The 14642-nt window shown below is 43.5% G+C and overlaps 2 protein-coding genes across 5 annotated transcripts in view; one reads left to right on the plus strand and one right to left on the minus strand.

Moving 5' to 3' along the window:
- Window positions 1-126: 126 nt before the first annotated feature.
- LOC131584628 (uncharacterized) lies at window positions 127-3314 on the minus strand. The gene is made up of 2 exons (XM_058849961.1): window positions 2784-3314; window positions 127-1701 (listed from the first exon to the last, which is right to left on the minus strand). Exons 1-2 carry the CDS (start codon window positions 3312-3314, stop codon window positions 1615-1617), a joined length of 618 nt encoding a protein of 205 aa, XP_058705944.1. The 3' UTR covers window positions 127-1614.
- Window positions 3214-14642, plus strand: part of ABCC1 (ATP binding cassette subfamily C member 1) — a 44890-nt gene continuing 33461 nt past the window's right edge. For all 4 annotated transcript variants that reach the window (XM_058849930.1, XM_058849931.1, XM_058849933.1 and 1 more), the window contains exons 1-2: window positions 3214-3360; window positions 13912-14088. In XM_058849930.1, the coding sequence (XP_058705913.1) occupies window positions 3313-3360; window positions 13912-14088 (225 nt within the window). In that variant the 5' untranslated portion in view covers window positions 3214-3312. The remainder of the gene's footprint in view (window positions 3361-13911; window positions 14089-14642) is intronic.

Below are 14642 nucleotides of genomic sequence, written 5' to 3' on the forward strand. Positions count from 1 at the left end.
CCTCACAGAACGGGATCCCCAAGGGATCCCTCTGCTGCCAGCGGCCCCAGGGAACGGATCCCCAAGGGATCCCTCTGCTGCCAGCGGCCCCAGGGAACGGGATCCCCAAGGGATCCCTGTGCTGCCAGCGGCCCCAGGGAACGGGATCCCCAAGGGATCCCTCTGCTGCCAGCGGCCCCAGGGAACGGGATCCCCAAGGGATCCCTCTGCTGCCAGCGGCCCCTCACAGAACGGGATCCCCAAGGGATCCCTCTGCTGCCAGCGGCCCAGGTCGTGCCGGGATAGAATAACCTGCATCAGCAGTGCCTCCGTGCTGCCCGGGCAGCTGCCGCTCGGTGTCCTGCTGTGCCCGCACGCAGTCCAGCCTCTTCAGCTGGGCCGAGTGCCAGGGTTGCCGTGCTTTCTCTGTATTTTCAGAGGTTGGCAAAGATCGGGGAAGGGAACATGGAAAATGAGGGAGAATTTTTCCCATGTGTGTTGCGGAGGAGTTTTGCACCGAGTCCCTAGCAGATGTACTGTTGAGTAAAAGGAGTCGCCAAAGCTGAGCTTCTAATGAAAAGGAGTTGCCAAAATGTAATTCTATACGGGATGTTTTGCAAGCCTGAGGATCCCTGGCATGTCTGGACGCTTGTGTGTGTGCTCCGTGTTGCTGGGATGAGTCAAGAGTGTTTATTTTGTCAATGCATGAAGTATTTCCCAAAGGAAATGCAGCCGGTGTGGGTGAACAAACTGGATTTGCTATTGTCTGGATGGAGCAGCCTGCTGGGGCTTGAAGGAAGATGTGAGTCGTCTTAGGCAGTAAAGACTAAGATAAGACTTAAGTGTGGGGGCTGGGGAGGTTGTTAGGATTGTTTTGTTTGTTTTTTTTACATTTCCTCTCAAAGCGAATATTTATATGACAGTCTTCCAGAGCATCTCTGATAGAGGTCAATAAATAAAATTTAGGAAAATCAGAAGTGATGGTGAAGTCAATGTGTTTCCTTAGCCCAGCAGTCGCTGTCAGTGAGTCAGAGCAGTGCTTGTCCCTGGCCACCCTGAGCCTGCTGCCCGGATCCCCAGGGCGACTCCAGGGACAAACAGCTGCTTATGTTTAATGTTACAGCATTTTCACAGAATAAACATGTTTCTCTGCATCCTTCCAAACTTCTCCGTGACCTTGTGAGTCACTTTTCCATCACACCTGATTTCTTGTTGTTAGTTGTTGCAGTTTTCCATACTGCTTCAATTTCCTATCCTACTTCAATTTGTATCCTACAAATAAAAAGCTCATATAGAATTTTGTGTGGTTCATTTTTCCGTTGCAAGGGAATTTCCTTTTTAAACAAGATTTCAGTTTCTATTTCTTGTATTAATCTGTGATTTAAAAGATGCTGTTACAAGATCGGTTTGTGAAATCCATGTTCAGTGACTTCCTGGTACTCTGGGACCTTGGTTCTGTATTTCTGAAAGTTTGGCCTTGTGTCTGCTCTGGTTTTTCTCCTCCACAATAAATATTTTGAATCTGTTACATTTTTCTTCTGAACTCTTTTGGTTCCTCTCCCATTAATAATTTGCTCTGTATTTTGACTGTGCTTTGGTTTACAAGGAAATAGAATCAGTTGGAAGAGAACTAGTTTATGGTGGAAATCCAAGAATCATTATTTGAGGAGAAACATCATTGACATGGAGCATGACAGTTGGTGACATTGGGACAGTCTGGGGCTGAAAGAGAAGTATTTGGAATGTGAAACTTAAATTTTGTTAGTCTTTTAGCTTACAGTAATATCTTGAGAAAAACATACGTGAATAAAAATGTATCTTTCTAAACACTCCTCACTTCATGCTTATTTACTGTCTTGCTCATAAAAATAAAGGGAATCATACTTGAAAATTTAGCTGTTTTCTTGCAATACTATAAAGATTTTTAACATGATATGAATCAAAGTATGGGTTAAACTGACAAACTTCTGACACCAACGCGTGTGTTTTGGTCTTTCTGTGATAATTCTTCTCCATTCATCAATGCCGATGGGAGCCGGGTTGGGCTGGACTCAGCTGCTGCTGCTGCTCTTTGACCTGACACCCTGAGAATGTGGGGTCTGGGGGACAGACCAGAAGTATTGCACTGCAGAAGTGTTGGATGGACAATCTGGCCACCACTAGCACAGCTCTGAAACTGCAGCTCTGAAACTGCAGGTGAATAAAAAAGCAGTCTGTGATGTATTTTTTGTATGTATGATGCCTGTTTCTAAGTTATACGTTAAAATATACAAGACCTGTCTCTTTTTAACAACTTTGTCTGTTACCATAATTGCCCTGGATGGACAAGAGCATTTTAAATTGAAGTTTGTGTGATTAAAGATTTCAGATATTACTGTAGAGTACTATGTAACCACCCTGCTATTTCCTGCAGCATGTGATGCCATTCCTCCATATGTACCACCATACTCCAGCTGGTCTATTCTGGTACAGTAGTCAGGCGAGCTGACTGTGGATTTAACTGGTGCATTTTAAATGGGATGTGAAAAGTGCATCGTGAGACACAACCCAGTGCAACCACAGGGCTGTGCAGTTAGCTCAACTACTATGTATTTTGATGCAAGCCTGATTGTGGATGAAGTTGTTTTGGTTCCGTTTGTGTTAGTGAACTTGAACTAGTTTAGGGAATTGAAACCAGTACAACTGGTTCACACTGAGAAGTGAGCTATTTGAAGATGAGCTTAGGCTTTCCCTGAGGCCTTCCCCAAGGACCCTGCCTTGGCTCAGTCCCGCGGAGCCCGGCTGCCAGCAGGGCGCTGCGGTACCTGTCCTCGGGGGACACGCGGGGATCTTGTTCCCAGGGGCAGTGCCACGGAGAGGGAGCTGCTGGCTCTGGTGCAGCCCGGCGGGCAGGTGCGGTGCGGGTGCGAGGCGCAGGATCCCGGAGGCTGCTGGGGCAGCTGACCCGGGCAGGCGGGCGCGCCTGCGGTGCTCCGGGGCAGCGATTCTGCCCGGGGTACGCTGCCGGGGCGCGGGGCATTTCTGCGTTGTTCAAAGGCACGCGTCAGGCTCTGGCCGAGGCTCCCGGGCCCGTGGTGTCCCCCGATGCGGAGGCGTTGGTGGCCCCGCGGGACGCGCCCAGCCCGGTGTCCGCACGCGGCGCTCACCCCCCCGCCGAGGCGGGGCTGCGCAGCGCGGGCGGCGGCGGCGCCGGGCTCCCATCCCCGTGACACGGAGCCAATCAGAGCTCCGAGCTGGCGCTGCCGGCCCGGCCCCGCTCGCCGCCGCTCGGGCAGGAGAGCTGTGGACGGGGAAGCGCTGCCGCGGGAGCCCGGGGTCGCCTCGCCGCGCTCCATGGGGATCGAGAGCTTCTGCAGCGTGGACGCTTCCGAGCCCTTCTGGGTGAGCGGCGGGATGGGGCCTCGGCGGCTGCCGGTGTCGGCACGGAGGGATGGCGGGGAGCCGGGCGGGGCTGGGGTGGTGGCGGAGCCCGAGGGGGCTGCGTCCGGCAGCGGGGGAGCTGGAGCCTGCGGTGCAGGCGCTGCCCCGGGCAGAGCGCGGGGGCTGCGGTGCGCCCCGGCCGTGCGGGGTGGGAACACCGGCGCGGAGCGGCCGCGGGCCGGCGGAGGGGCCGGGCCGTGCCGTGCCGGCTGCTCGTGGTCTCCTCCTGGGCGCGATGTCCCCGTGGCCGGGTCACGGAGCGGGGGCCGGCGCACCTCGTGTGCGGGGCTTCCGGCAGGGGGATGCTTGGATGAGGGGAACTGGCGAGGGAATGCCCGCCCGGGAGACTGGGAACGAGCTCCCGAGCGGCCGGAGCAGGTCCACGCGTTCGGCCGCTCGGCTGCGTTACTCGGGGCCGTGCGGGTAACAACAATAACGGTGTCTGACGGCTGCCGAAACACGACAACCGTGCCCGCTCTGGAAGAGGCCACGGAAGCGCTTTCTGCAGCTTTATGGCATGTTTGTACGGCAGTATTTTCGCTCTTCCTTAACGAAGAGCGGTGAGCGCAGGTGCTGTGGGTGAACTGAAAGGCAGCTGTGCACAGGTGAGCGATTTGGGGATGTTGCGGTGGGGTCTCGCTCAGCTCGGACACGGGGCCCTGGGCACTGGGGACAGAAGGGCCAGAGTGAAAATTCATCTCGGGAGCAAACTGGTCGTATGTGGAAGGAGGTTGTGTGGAGGAAGGGAAGAACTGGAAGTTAGGAAAATAAACGTGGAGTGAGAGCTACTGAAGTGAACACAGGGTAATAAACTACTTCTGTACTTTATGTATCAGACGTTTGCCAAATAGTTTTGAGGTAATGAGCTGCCTTACTAGTGAGAAAATAGAATCAGATGTCAAAATAAATAACACTGTACTGTTTATCGCAAGAACCATTAGGATATTAGAGTAGATATTTTTAAAATCATCAAGACTAAGACAATGAGTTTTCTTGCAGCTGATCAAAAGTGACACTGCTAACTTGCTTTTATATTGCTTATACTAATATCTCTTTTCTGCTATTTCTCAGGTTTTTCAGAACTGGCTAAATTGTGAGTTGTCATTTTACGTATTTTTATACTTTTCCCTATAATGAGACTTTTCATTTGAAGGGCTTAGGAGAATACATATTTCAGAAAATGTTTCAAGACATATTTCAGAGTTTATGGAAAAACTGACTCCAGAGAGTAGTAGGATTGTGAAAAAGAGGTGCCAGCTCATTCTTTGAGCTGTGGAATTGTAACATCAGGTGGACACAAGAACTACATATAGGATGTTAGAAGCAGCTAGTTTATATAGGGTTGCTGACAGCAGATTCTTTTATTAGCAAAACTGTTCTCATGTCTATTCCAGCCATTTCTGGTGTTTTTGTAAAAACTATCCCATACATTTTTTCCACTAGTTGCATTGGTTCTCGGTGTTTTGGGATTTGTCATCCTTCTCTAGATCACATGGATTCTGCCTTTCATTTCTTCCAACTAAAGATGCTGTGGGTGTGGTTGTTTGATTTCTGGGTTCTTCTGATCCTGCAGAAGAATAATTGTGCATTTGAGTGAGGGTTAGATGTGCCTGGAAAGATCTTCCTTCACGCTGAACTTGTCTTCATAAGTAACACTCTGTTTCCGCTTTGTTGTTGCATCATTCCCGGTAGGGAGAGTAGAAATGCCAGTTTGGGTGCTTATGGGTACTCTGGCTGCTGATTTTTCTGACATTTCCATTATTGCTGCTATTTAAAACTGAAGTTGTCATGAATTTTCAGAAATTATGTATGTATATGTAGTATTTACTGGGCTTTTAGATATGTCCTGTGGTTGGGCTGCTGCTCTTCCTGGTTTCTGGACTGCACTCTTGTGCTTCTCAGGGCTGAGTGATAGCTGGATACACAGTGGCACGTGTCATTGCATTCTTGTGGTGGCTGCATCCGCTATTTTGGTTGGTACTGAAGCCCTGCTAGGGGAACAGAGGGATTTCTGGCAATCTCGGCTTCAAGGAGATGATGTGTTTTCTGTCAAAAGTGATCCTGAGTTGTGGGCAGCTCAGTTTTAAATTGTGGGGGAGACTGTGGCTCAAAGGACCTAATGGACCCTTAAAACTGTATGCTAATCTTCTTAGGCTTTGCTGGCCAGGATTTTTCTTGTTTGCACTCCCAAGGAATGTTGTTGTTGAAAGTTCTTGTCTGAGAATTAAACAGATTGGTTTTATTTAGTAGTTACTCTGAAAGGTCAGGAACCCAAGGAAGATTGCCATCTTCTTCACTCTGTTATTTTTTTTTTTTTTCTTCCTCACTGTTTAACCTATCTCTGTGCCCCTACTCAGTGTGTTAACTTCACTGCAATCAGATTTTACTGCTTATAGTTATTTTATACAACTTTACTGCATTTTGCTTCCTCTGAACTCCCTTTTTAGACAAGTACTGTTAACCCTTGCTTGCTCTAGCATCACTGAATGTCTTAGAATGAATATTCCATCCATAATGTAAAAAAAAGGTACAGCTGTGCAAGATGAAGTTACCATTTACTAATTGCTGTTGATGACAATAAAATCTTGAAAAACCGTAGTGGACTTGTGGTAATGTTTTGCACTACTTGCATTCCAATTCAGTGAATTTAAGGGCCAGTTCAAGCTGTAAAACTTTGATTTTGACCTGACACACTGAGATAGCTTTGGCTAGAATATTACTGCTACCTTGTTTCAATAGCAGCACAGAAAAACACAGAGGTAAAGCAGGGTGAGGAACACTGTGGCTCCAGGTAAGCAGGATAAGTGTCTCAGCAGATGTAGAACTCACTGTACACTTTGGCCTCCTGACCTGCCTGTCTGGAGATACCTCCACATGTACAGCTAGTGTTCTCAGTGCATGTGCATTTTGAAATAATCTGCTGGTTTTTCTTTGAATAAAATCTTGGTTTCAGGTTTTTTTCAGAGCTTGTAAACTCTGCAGTATCGTGTTCAGAGAAGTCTTTTCATGTTTGAAATTGCTGAAGGAAGAGGTTAACAGTTTTTGTGACACTTCAATGTTTCAAAGCTCTCAGTAGGGTTTTATGAAAAAGAAGTGGGAAATATGCATCTGTAACTTAAGGGAATGTCAGATAAATGGTTTATATTTATATAAGTTCCTATCATGTCATTCACAGGCAGACACTGTTTTTTAAAGTTAATTTAAATAGAAGCTGTTTATTTCAGTGCAAATTTAGCAGAATTTTTTTCCACAGTTTTCTGGTTGGGCTTTTCGTTGTTGAGAAGTGATTGAAAGCAAGTAATTGCACTTACTTCTAGGAGAAAAGCAAGTTTTCAGCTTCTCTGTTTTATTTAGAAAACTAGAGTCCTGTAATGATTCAAGCTGCATCTCTGGCTGTGTAAACACTGTCCTGTTTCTTCCCTGTTTGTTCAGAAAGCTTTTGTGAAGCCTCTTCACTGTTAGTAAAGAAGTGGTATCCGCACACTGTGCTAGGTTTAGCACTTGTTTGTGTGGAAACAAACTACGGAATTAAAACAGACTGGGTGAGTGAAGGTGAGGCAGAGCCTCGTACACAAAATTTAGGGACCAACCTGGAGGGATTTGGCTTCCTTTGCCATTGTGTAGAGTTCAGTCTGAGGCTTTAGGGCATGTTTGTCTGCCTAAATAAATGTATTAGTGTTTGTCCAGAGATGTTATGTTTTGTATTTAGTTGACATCATTGTAGTGGGAGAGATTCATAATATAGCTTGATAGAATTTTATTAAGAAAAAAGATATATTAATAGTCTTTAATGCATTGCAATTATTAACTGACATTTGTGAAGTGATACTGTGTGACATAAACAGCTGCTGTGCTTATGTTATTTATGAGGACACCGGTAGTTTTACCAAAATAGACTTCTGAAGAAAAACCAGTCTTATGTAAGGAGCAATTTTATGTTCTGAAGATGTGTAGCTTATGCTGTCACACATCAGATAGGAAGTAAATTGCCATGTCTCTAGGAACCCTGCAGCTCTTTGCTGCATTTAAGATGTGTCTTCTGTGCTTTTTCAGTGTGTTTGTGGCAAAGCTTGTGAGGGACTTGGAGGTACTGTGGGAGGGTGCTGGGTGAGCTTGATAAAAGCTGAGTTTAGTCTCTGATAAAGAGTGTGCAGATCACGAAACTGCTTACATTCAGTGACACAGGAAGGTCACACGTGCACAGCATTTGGAACAGAAGAGTAGCAGAGTGAAAAACAAGGACTCCTTTACACTAAATGGTGCTTTATTGTAATTAACAGCAGTTTGCATGATTCTCATGCCTTGGCGGTTGTGTTTTTTAGTGATGAATGCCAGAGGTGTATTTGTCAGCTTTCTTCTGTTTATGAACAAGGGTCTAAATGTGCATAGAAAAATTAAACTTAGATTAGAAATGAAACTGATATATATCCCTTGATTCGGAATAAATCAATTTAAGGGAAATATAGGGAAATTAAGCCTGATAATCTATTGTTTATGGGGATTTTTCTGAACAGATGACCCGTCATTCTACAGTTGGCAACTCAGGAATTGCTCAGAAAAGTTAAATGAGGGGAAAGAATGTTGCAAAATGCCAGAATAACTTGTACTGTTTCATGCAATTACAATGCAGTTTACACTGAAACACTGTGCTATACTGGGACTGAGTGAAGGTCAGCCCAGGTTGGCTGAAGTCACTCTGGGTCATATCTCTAAAAAGCCTACTGCCGAGTACTGACCTTTTGCTTACTTTTAATAGAGTCAGAATTCCTTGCATTACTGTTTTCTCACTCTTTGCATCTGTGGTAGCTTCAGATACAGTTTATCCCAACTTAGTATGTTACCTTAGTCCCTTGGTGAGATTATTACCCAGGTGTATTTGAACTTCTCAGTGATTTGAAGTCCAGCTACAGGCTGTTGCATTGCTGAGCAGCCCTGTGTTTGGTGCCAGAAGGAATGAGAGCAGGAATCTTTTTCTTGTATCCTTTTAGGTAACAGTGATTTCAGTGAAAAACTTTGCAGAAGGATAAAAACCACCCTTAAGTTCTGAAACTAGAAGTGGTAAATACTTTGTTGTCAAGTGGCCAAATGTTTTGTCATGGTAGTTGCAGATACAGCAGGGTATGAAAATGCAGTGTCTGTAGAGAGAGGATAAACTTTAATTTTGCAAGTGCTAATTTAATCTTCTATATGTTTCTCTGACACAAAAAAAATAGCCATAGTTTGGTGGGTTTTAACTTCATAGGTTACAAAGCTCAGCTCTTGTAAATGCCACAACTGCAAGTGCTCCTTTCTCTGGCAATTTGTTAGCACCTGCTTCTTATTTTAGGCTAAAGGGGGAAAAAAGCAAAATATGCTTTTTTCTTGGAATTTTACATACAGTTCCAGCTGATGAAGTGCTTTCTATAATAAAGGGTCTCAACTTTTTGTAAACATTAGAAAATATTCATGTGTGGGTTTGGGACAAGGAGGTACAGACACTGATTTAAATTCAGGACCAGTTATTGGAAGGTAAAGGCTTTTCCTTGTCTGTGTTAACAAGTCAAATCTGCATTATGTAAGTAATTACTGTTGAGAACTTAAACCATTAATACCATTTATAACTTGCTAAAACCATTTCTAATAGAAAACATTGAGAAATTAAGGGCATTTTCTTGTCACTACAAACACTGGTGTTTTTCCCCCCTGAATCTTCTTTATATAAATGATTAAAAAAAATGTTAGGATCCTTGTTTATTTTGTGATTATTATTTTTTGTAACTTTTTCACCACTTGCTCTAACAATCATGTCTTTGACAACATTGAGATACTTTAAGAATAAAGCTTGCATTTTAGACTTTGAAATGAAAGAGAGGCATGGTGACTTCCCTTTTCTGAAGTCTCAATCTGCACATGGTATTTTAGGAAGCTGAAAACTTTTGTAGGGATTCTGGAGTACTTTTCTTGTACAAATATCAGTTGCTTGTCTTATCAACTTGTGTTGTAGCCTGAGCAGTAAGCACAGCAGAGCAAATCTGATGCTGGTGAAGATTGTGCTTGTTTAGGCCCCATTCAAAACATGCTCTTAGACAAATGGTGAGCCTCAGCACAGGCTTCAATGATGTGACTTCAAAACGTGAATGGCAGAACAAAGACGGCATATCAGGTATCAGATACTTTTTAAAAGTAAGGTCAGGGTTCCTTTGAAGCAGCCTTAAAGAGAGAGGTCCTGTTCTGCACTTCCTTTACCCCCTCCCTCTTGTGCACTGATGCAGCTCCTCTGAAGATGTAGGCTCTGCCAGATCTGACAAATCTCCTGTCTGGGGAGGGGCAGGAAATTTGCTGTCCTAGATAGATGCCACAAGGCCATTGGCTTTTAGCCTACACTGAGACAGAGGGTGGTTCAGTCAGCTCATGGTTTTATAGGTGCTACACTGTGAAATTTTTAATCCTGTATCTAGAGCTGGCAGATAGTAAGACTTCCTATTTCAGTGGGAAAGTGATGATACTATTATAATGAAAGTTGTTAGCTGCAATTACAGTGTTAGTGCCTGAGAGAGCTAATTACTTTCACTCAACTAAATGTAAACATTGCATTAAACAGAAAGTCTTTTTAGTGTTGGAGAGATAAGATTGAAAAACTTTATCTTGGTATTACAAGGGAGGTGGTTCTTCTGTGGGTGATACTGAAGTAGTGGGTACACAGTGTCAAACTCCTTTTGAAGGAGTAAGTGTTGACCGTGATGTTAAGATTCCAGTGTGGTTTTGTAACTTCATTTTTTACATAGTTGTATAGTAATGTTTTAAGTCACTTTTCAGTCACAATTTGGTTCATACAGGTGGATTTAACGCTGTGCCTGGCAGCCTGCATCTCTAGCACACTCCACACAGCAGGCATGAAACAGAGCAATTTGGGTCTCTCTGTTTCTGCCAGTGAAAATTTTAAAATGTGCTGTGGGTCAAGTGGGATTATTGATGTGAGAACAAGCAACCCCTGGCTGCTCACTTGACAGTCTTTCCTGGCTGCCAGGAGAGGCAGCCAGCATCAAACGCTGTTATTCCTCAGATTAGCCATGCTGGAGGCATGCAACTGTCCTTGGTCTGTCTTCCCTCTGCAAAGGCAGAATAACTGGCCTTTTGTATTGAAACTTCGTCTTACAGTTCCACTGTCAATGCTTTTATCTTGCCTGTTCCTGAAATTTTAGACAGGAATTAGTATAGTTCTTAATTTTCTGAGGTTTTATGCGCTGTTAAGTAAGTGGTTTACCTGTGAATGGATCCACTTGATTCTGGGCAATGCCAAGCAATTTTTTGTGTCCTTCTTGTAGACCGAGGGTTTCATTTCAGATATGATAGGAAGCTTTTTTGTGCCAAGAGAGAAAACATGTTACTAGGCACTAAAACTGTGGATGGGTATTTTTGAACCATAGCACTGATGATGGAAATGAAAACTGAGAAATAGGTCAGGTAAAGTTAAAAATACCCATTCGCTATTCTGGGAAACTTTAAAATTGTTAAGGAATTTTGAAAAGAAAAGAAAAACCAACCTGAAATTATTTGACTTCTGAGATATGATTCTTCTGGACTATACCAAAAGTAAACCAACATTGTATCTCTCCCAATATCTACCAAGAAAGGAACAAGGATCAGACTGATTTTTCTCCAGTGGGTTCCTGCAGTCACAGTTTAAAATAAAGGCTGCTTCCGAATTATACAGTCTAATAGCTATAGACTTTACCCCCTTTTTTTCCTCCTCTTCTTTTATGGCATGCTAGCCATATGCTAGTTTGTGTTGGCTTTCAGTAGTTTTATCTCTGTCATTTGATGTGACTTCGCAAAGTAGAAGGGTTAGCAAATAAGTCAGAGTAAAAATTGTTAAACTTTGAGCTGAGAAAAATGGAGTAACTTCATGTTTTAGTAGAACTTGCTAAAATAGTGTTTCTGACACTTGCGTCAGAAAAAATGTCATTAATTTGCTAATTAATGTCTGCTAAATGCAAAGGTCTGCTTCAGTGAGTGTTTCTGCATTTTGTTTGTGATGGAAAAACCCAAAATTGAAACTGGGTTTATATAAAGCAAAGGAGAAGACGTATTTTCCGCCGGTAGAACTTGTCTAGACTTGTGTAACTGAACCTGTGATTCAAATGTGAATGCATGCTGGTTTCATGACGAGAGTGACACATTTTCCAGCTGCAGTGGAATCTCCTAAAGCTGCAGCGTCCTCCATGCAGGACTTAGGGCATGCCTGCCTTTGTAAGGGATTGAGTTCCTCTTGGCTTTATCCATGGAGGGTGATCACAGCTCGCTCTGGCCTGTGAGCCTGCTGCTGCTGCTGTGTCCTGCAGTCAGTGCTGCCTGTGCTGAGCCTCTCCAGTGGCCCCAGTGCCTTTTGGACTGGTGTCAGCTGGGAGCCTGCAGCGCCTGCTGCTCAGTGTGCAGGGCAGCTGTGACCACACGGGCTGGGGTCTGCAGCTCTGCTCCTGGCTTGTGTGGGCACAGCCTGAGGGAACTGCACCGGGCAAACAGCAGGGAAATATCTGCTGGGTCTCTCTCTTCACCTGCTCCTTGCCTTTGGCCACCTGACGTGGATGTAAAGTGGAAGTGGCTTCTGCATCTCGCCTGTGTGTTGCCATTTCTCTTGTACAGAGAAGTGCTTTTAAAGCTCAGCATGCTCCTACTTGACAGCAACACCCTCTGGATAAATCCTGGCAACATATGAAAGAACTGATGTTGCTGTTAAATTCTAGCAGTAGTCTTGCCCAAAATTGCCCATTTGTCCCATCTTTCTGTTCTGAACCCTGAAGTACCATTGCATTACACACTCTTGCCTTTTATGCAGAAACAAACACATCTGGATAACTTGTAAATATGAAAGTCAAATGGCAGGTTGCACATTTTTAGAATATCCCTCAGCAGTCATGCATGCAGCACTTCTTGCTTTTATTTTGCCATGTGGCAGTGACATGCATTGCATGCTCTGACCTTGCTGGTATTTGCCAGATTAATTTTATAGCAAGCATTTATAAACAGAGAAAAAGAAGTTAACTTTCTAAAGTTTACTCAATAAAAGGTATCAGTGCTTTTTTTTGTTTCTTGTAAAGTTGATTACATCCTGTTGATTTACTTGTATAATCTTGTAACTATCTTAATTTGTGACTTGTGAACTGTTCTGCAGAGTCATGAGACTTTTTCTTGGCTGTTGTGCTGGAGTAGAGCAGCTGGGACTTAGAAAGCCAGAAACATTTGTGTGGTGGCTAAATGTAAGGATGACTCAGCTGAAATTTCTGATGAGTTATGCAGTCAGGAAACTCAATAAGCGTGTGGCTTCCCCACAGCGTCTCACAGCCGCTGCCTTGTCACGAACAACTTGTGACCCCTATGCAGATACAGTCAAACATAACTGGGCATTCTTATGTTCTACCAGTGTTAATTACCAGTAGCAAACTGAGAGATTTTCTAAAAATGAAAATTTAAAAATTACACAAAGTGAGAAGAATTTTTGCAATGCTATGGAATTAGAGGAGAAAAATAACAGCTGAGTGTCCTGTGTATGCCTGTTGTATCAAGTCCTAGATTCTGATAGAAATTGAGGAAAATGGAGAAGGAAAATGTATCTTCTATTCCTTTTTAGATCTATGTTCTCTTTGTAATTGTGTTTGAAGCTGTTTATTCAGTGGAACAAGGGGACAAACAAGGATCAAAGTGTGGTGATTCTAGGCAGTGGGATCTGCTTTCAGCTTTGATGTTGGAATAGAGGGAACAGGCACTACAGCTCCTTTTGGTTCTGTTTCCTCATCTATAAAATGTGGATAATGGCACCTGTTTCAGTGACCAGATTAGGCTTTTATAAAGGAGTAGGATTACTGACATTATGTCTCAGTAGTGGTACTGGTGTTCTGTGTAGTGTAAGCTGTGCAACTGCCTGAAAAAATGCTTTGCCACTGAAAATTAACACTATGGTCAACAAGCCTTTTGGCATGGGACTGCTGCTTTTGGCTCAGCCACTTTTAAACAGAAGCCTGGGAGCTTTGGCTGTTGAATAATTGCAGTCCATCTACAGCTGCATTATTCTGTTGGAGAGTCAAAAATTTACAGCACTTGAGAGAAACTCTTGCATGTGGTAATTTTTCAGCAAGGTCAATGACTTAAAGGTAAAATTTGCTGCAAGAGATTTTCTTGACTCAGAGCAATCATAAATATGGTCTGAAAACTAATGCTACTACTAAATAGTCATTGTGAATAGTCCTCGTGCCAGTGATTAAAATAGTCACGTATTACTGTGATCATCATTTTTGGTTTGATTGTTTGGTGATTTACCTCAGCTTTGAAAATTGTATTGAGAGAAGTAGGAAAACATTGAATTATGTCAATTTACATTCTCTTCCTGTTGAGTAGGAGATGAGCTGCGAGGGTGAGCCTTTTACTTGGTTCTGTGCCTTGTTGTGGATTTTTTATTCTGAGTCCCTGTTTCTGATTTTCAAATACTGAAATTCAGTGTTGGCTTTTTCTTTAACTTAGCCTGTTTTCTTGCCCCAGGATTGGAATCTGACATGGCACACAGAAGATCCAGATTTCACCCCATGCTTTCAGAACACAGTCCTGGTCTGGATTCCTTGCATTTACCTGTGGCTCTGCTTTCCAGTGTACTTCCTGTACCTTCGCCGTCATGACAGGGGGTACATCCAAGTGTCAAACCTTAACAAAGCCAAAACGGTACGTGACTCTGAAATCAGAACTTACCAACCTTGTTTAGAATTTGGAATCTCTTTTCATCTGTGTTTTAGCACAGTATTGTTTTGAGCATCAGTCTTGACCTGTGTGTACACTTCAGATATAACTTATTTGTTCTGCTTGTGTTTGATTTCGCAGCCTTTCCTGTTTCCATTGCCCTGTTATCAGGCTTTCTGAAATTCACCCTGGCATAGCAACAAACATGCAAATTCTTTTAAAGACCAGTTGGAGAAGACTATTTTAAGGCAACTCAATCTCAAGGCCCTTATTTCTATCATAAAAGTAACTTATTTTCCTGTCAGCTTCTTGAGTTAACACAGTATATATTTCTAGAGTGCTGCAGATGTTCTATTACACTTCTATTGTGAAATAGGTACTTAATGTTTTTGGCTTTTTTCTTCCCTGTAGTATAAGTGCAAAGTTTTAAGAAGGGCTGTAATAACATTGTGTGTTGGAGAGGTATTTTTCTCTGCAATCTGTTATTCAGGAGACCAGCTTTCTGCTTCATAAAGACTGAATTACATGGTATTAAACAT

The sequence above is a fragment of the Poecile atricapillus genome, chromosome 14, assembly GCF_030490865.1.
Source record: "Poecile atricapillus isolate bPoeAtr1 chromosome 14, bPoeAtr1.hap1, whole genome shotgun sequence".
Taxonomy (NCBI): domain Eukaryota; kingdom Metazoa; phylum Chordata; class Aves; order Passeriformes; family Paridae; genus Poecile; species Poecile atricapillus.

Coding starts and splice junctions, on each gene's coding strand:
- LOC131584628 (XM_058849961.1), bottom strand. CDS start 3,314: ATGGAGCGCGGCGAGGCGACCCCGGGCTCCCGCGGCAGCGCTTCCCCG. Junction 1,702..2,783: donor CGCGTGTCCCCCGAGGACAG/GTACCGCAGCGC, acceptor CTTCTCTTTCAG/CCCCAGACTGTCCCAATGTC.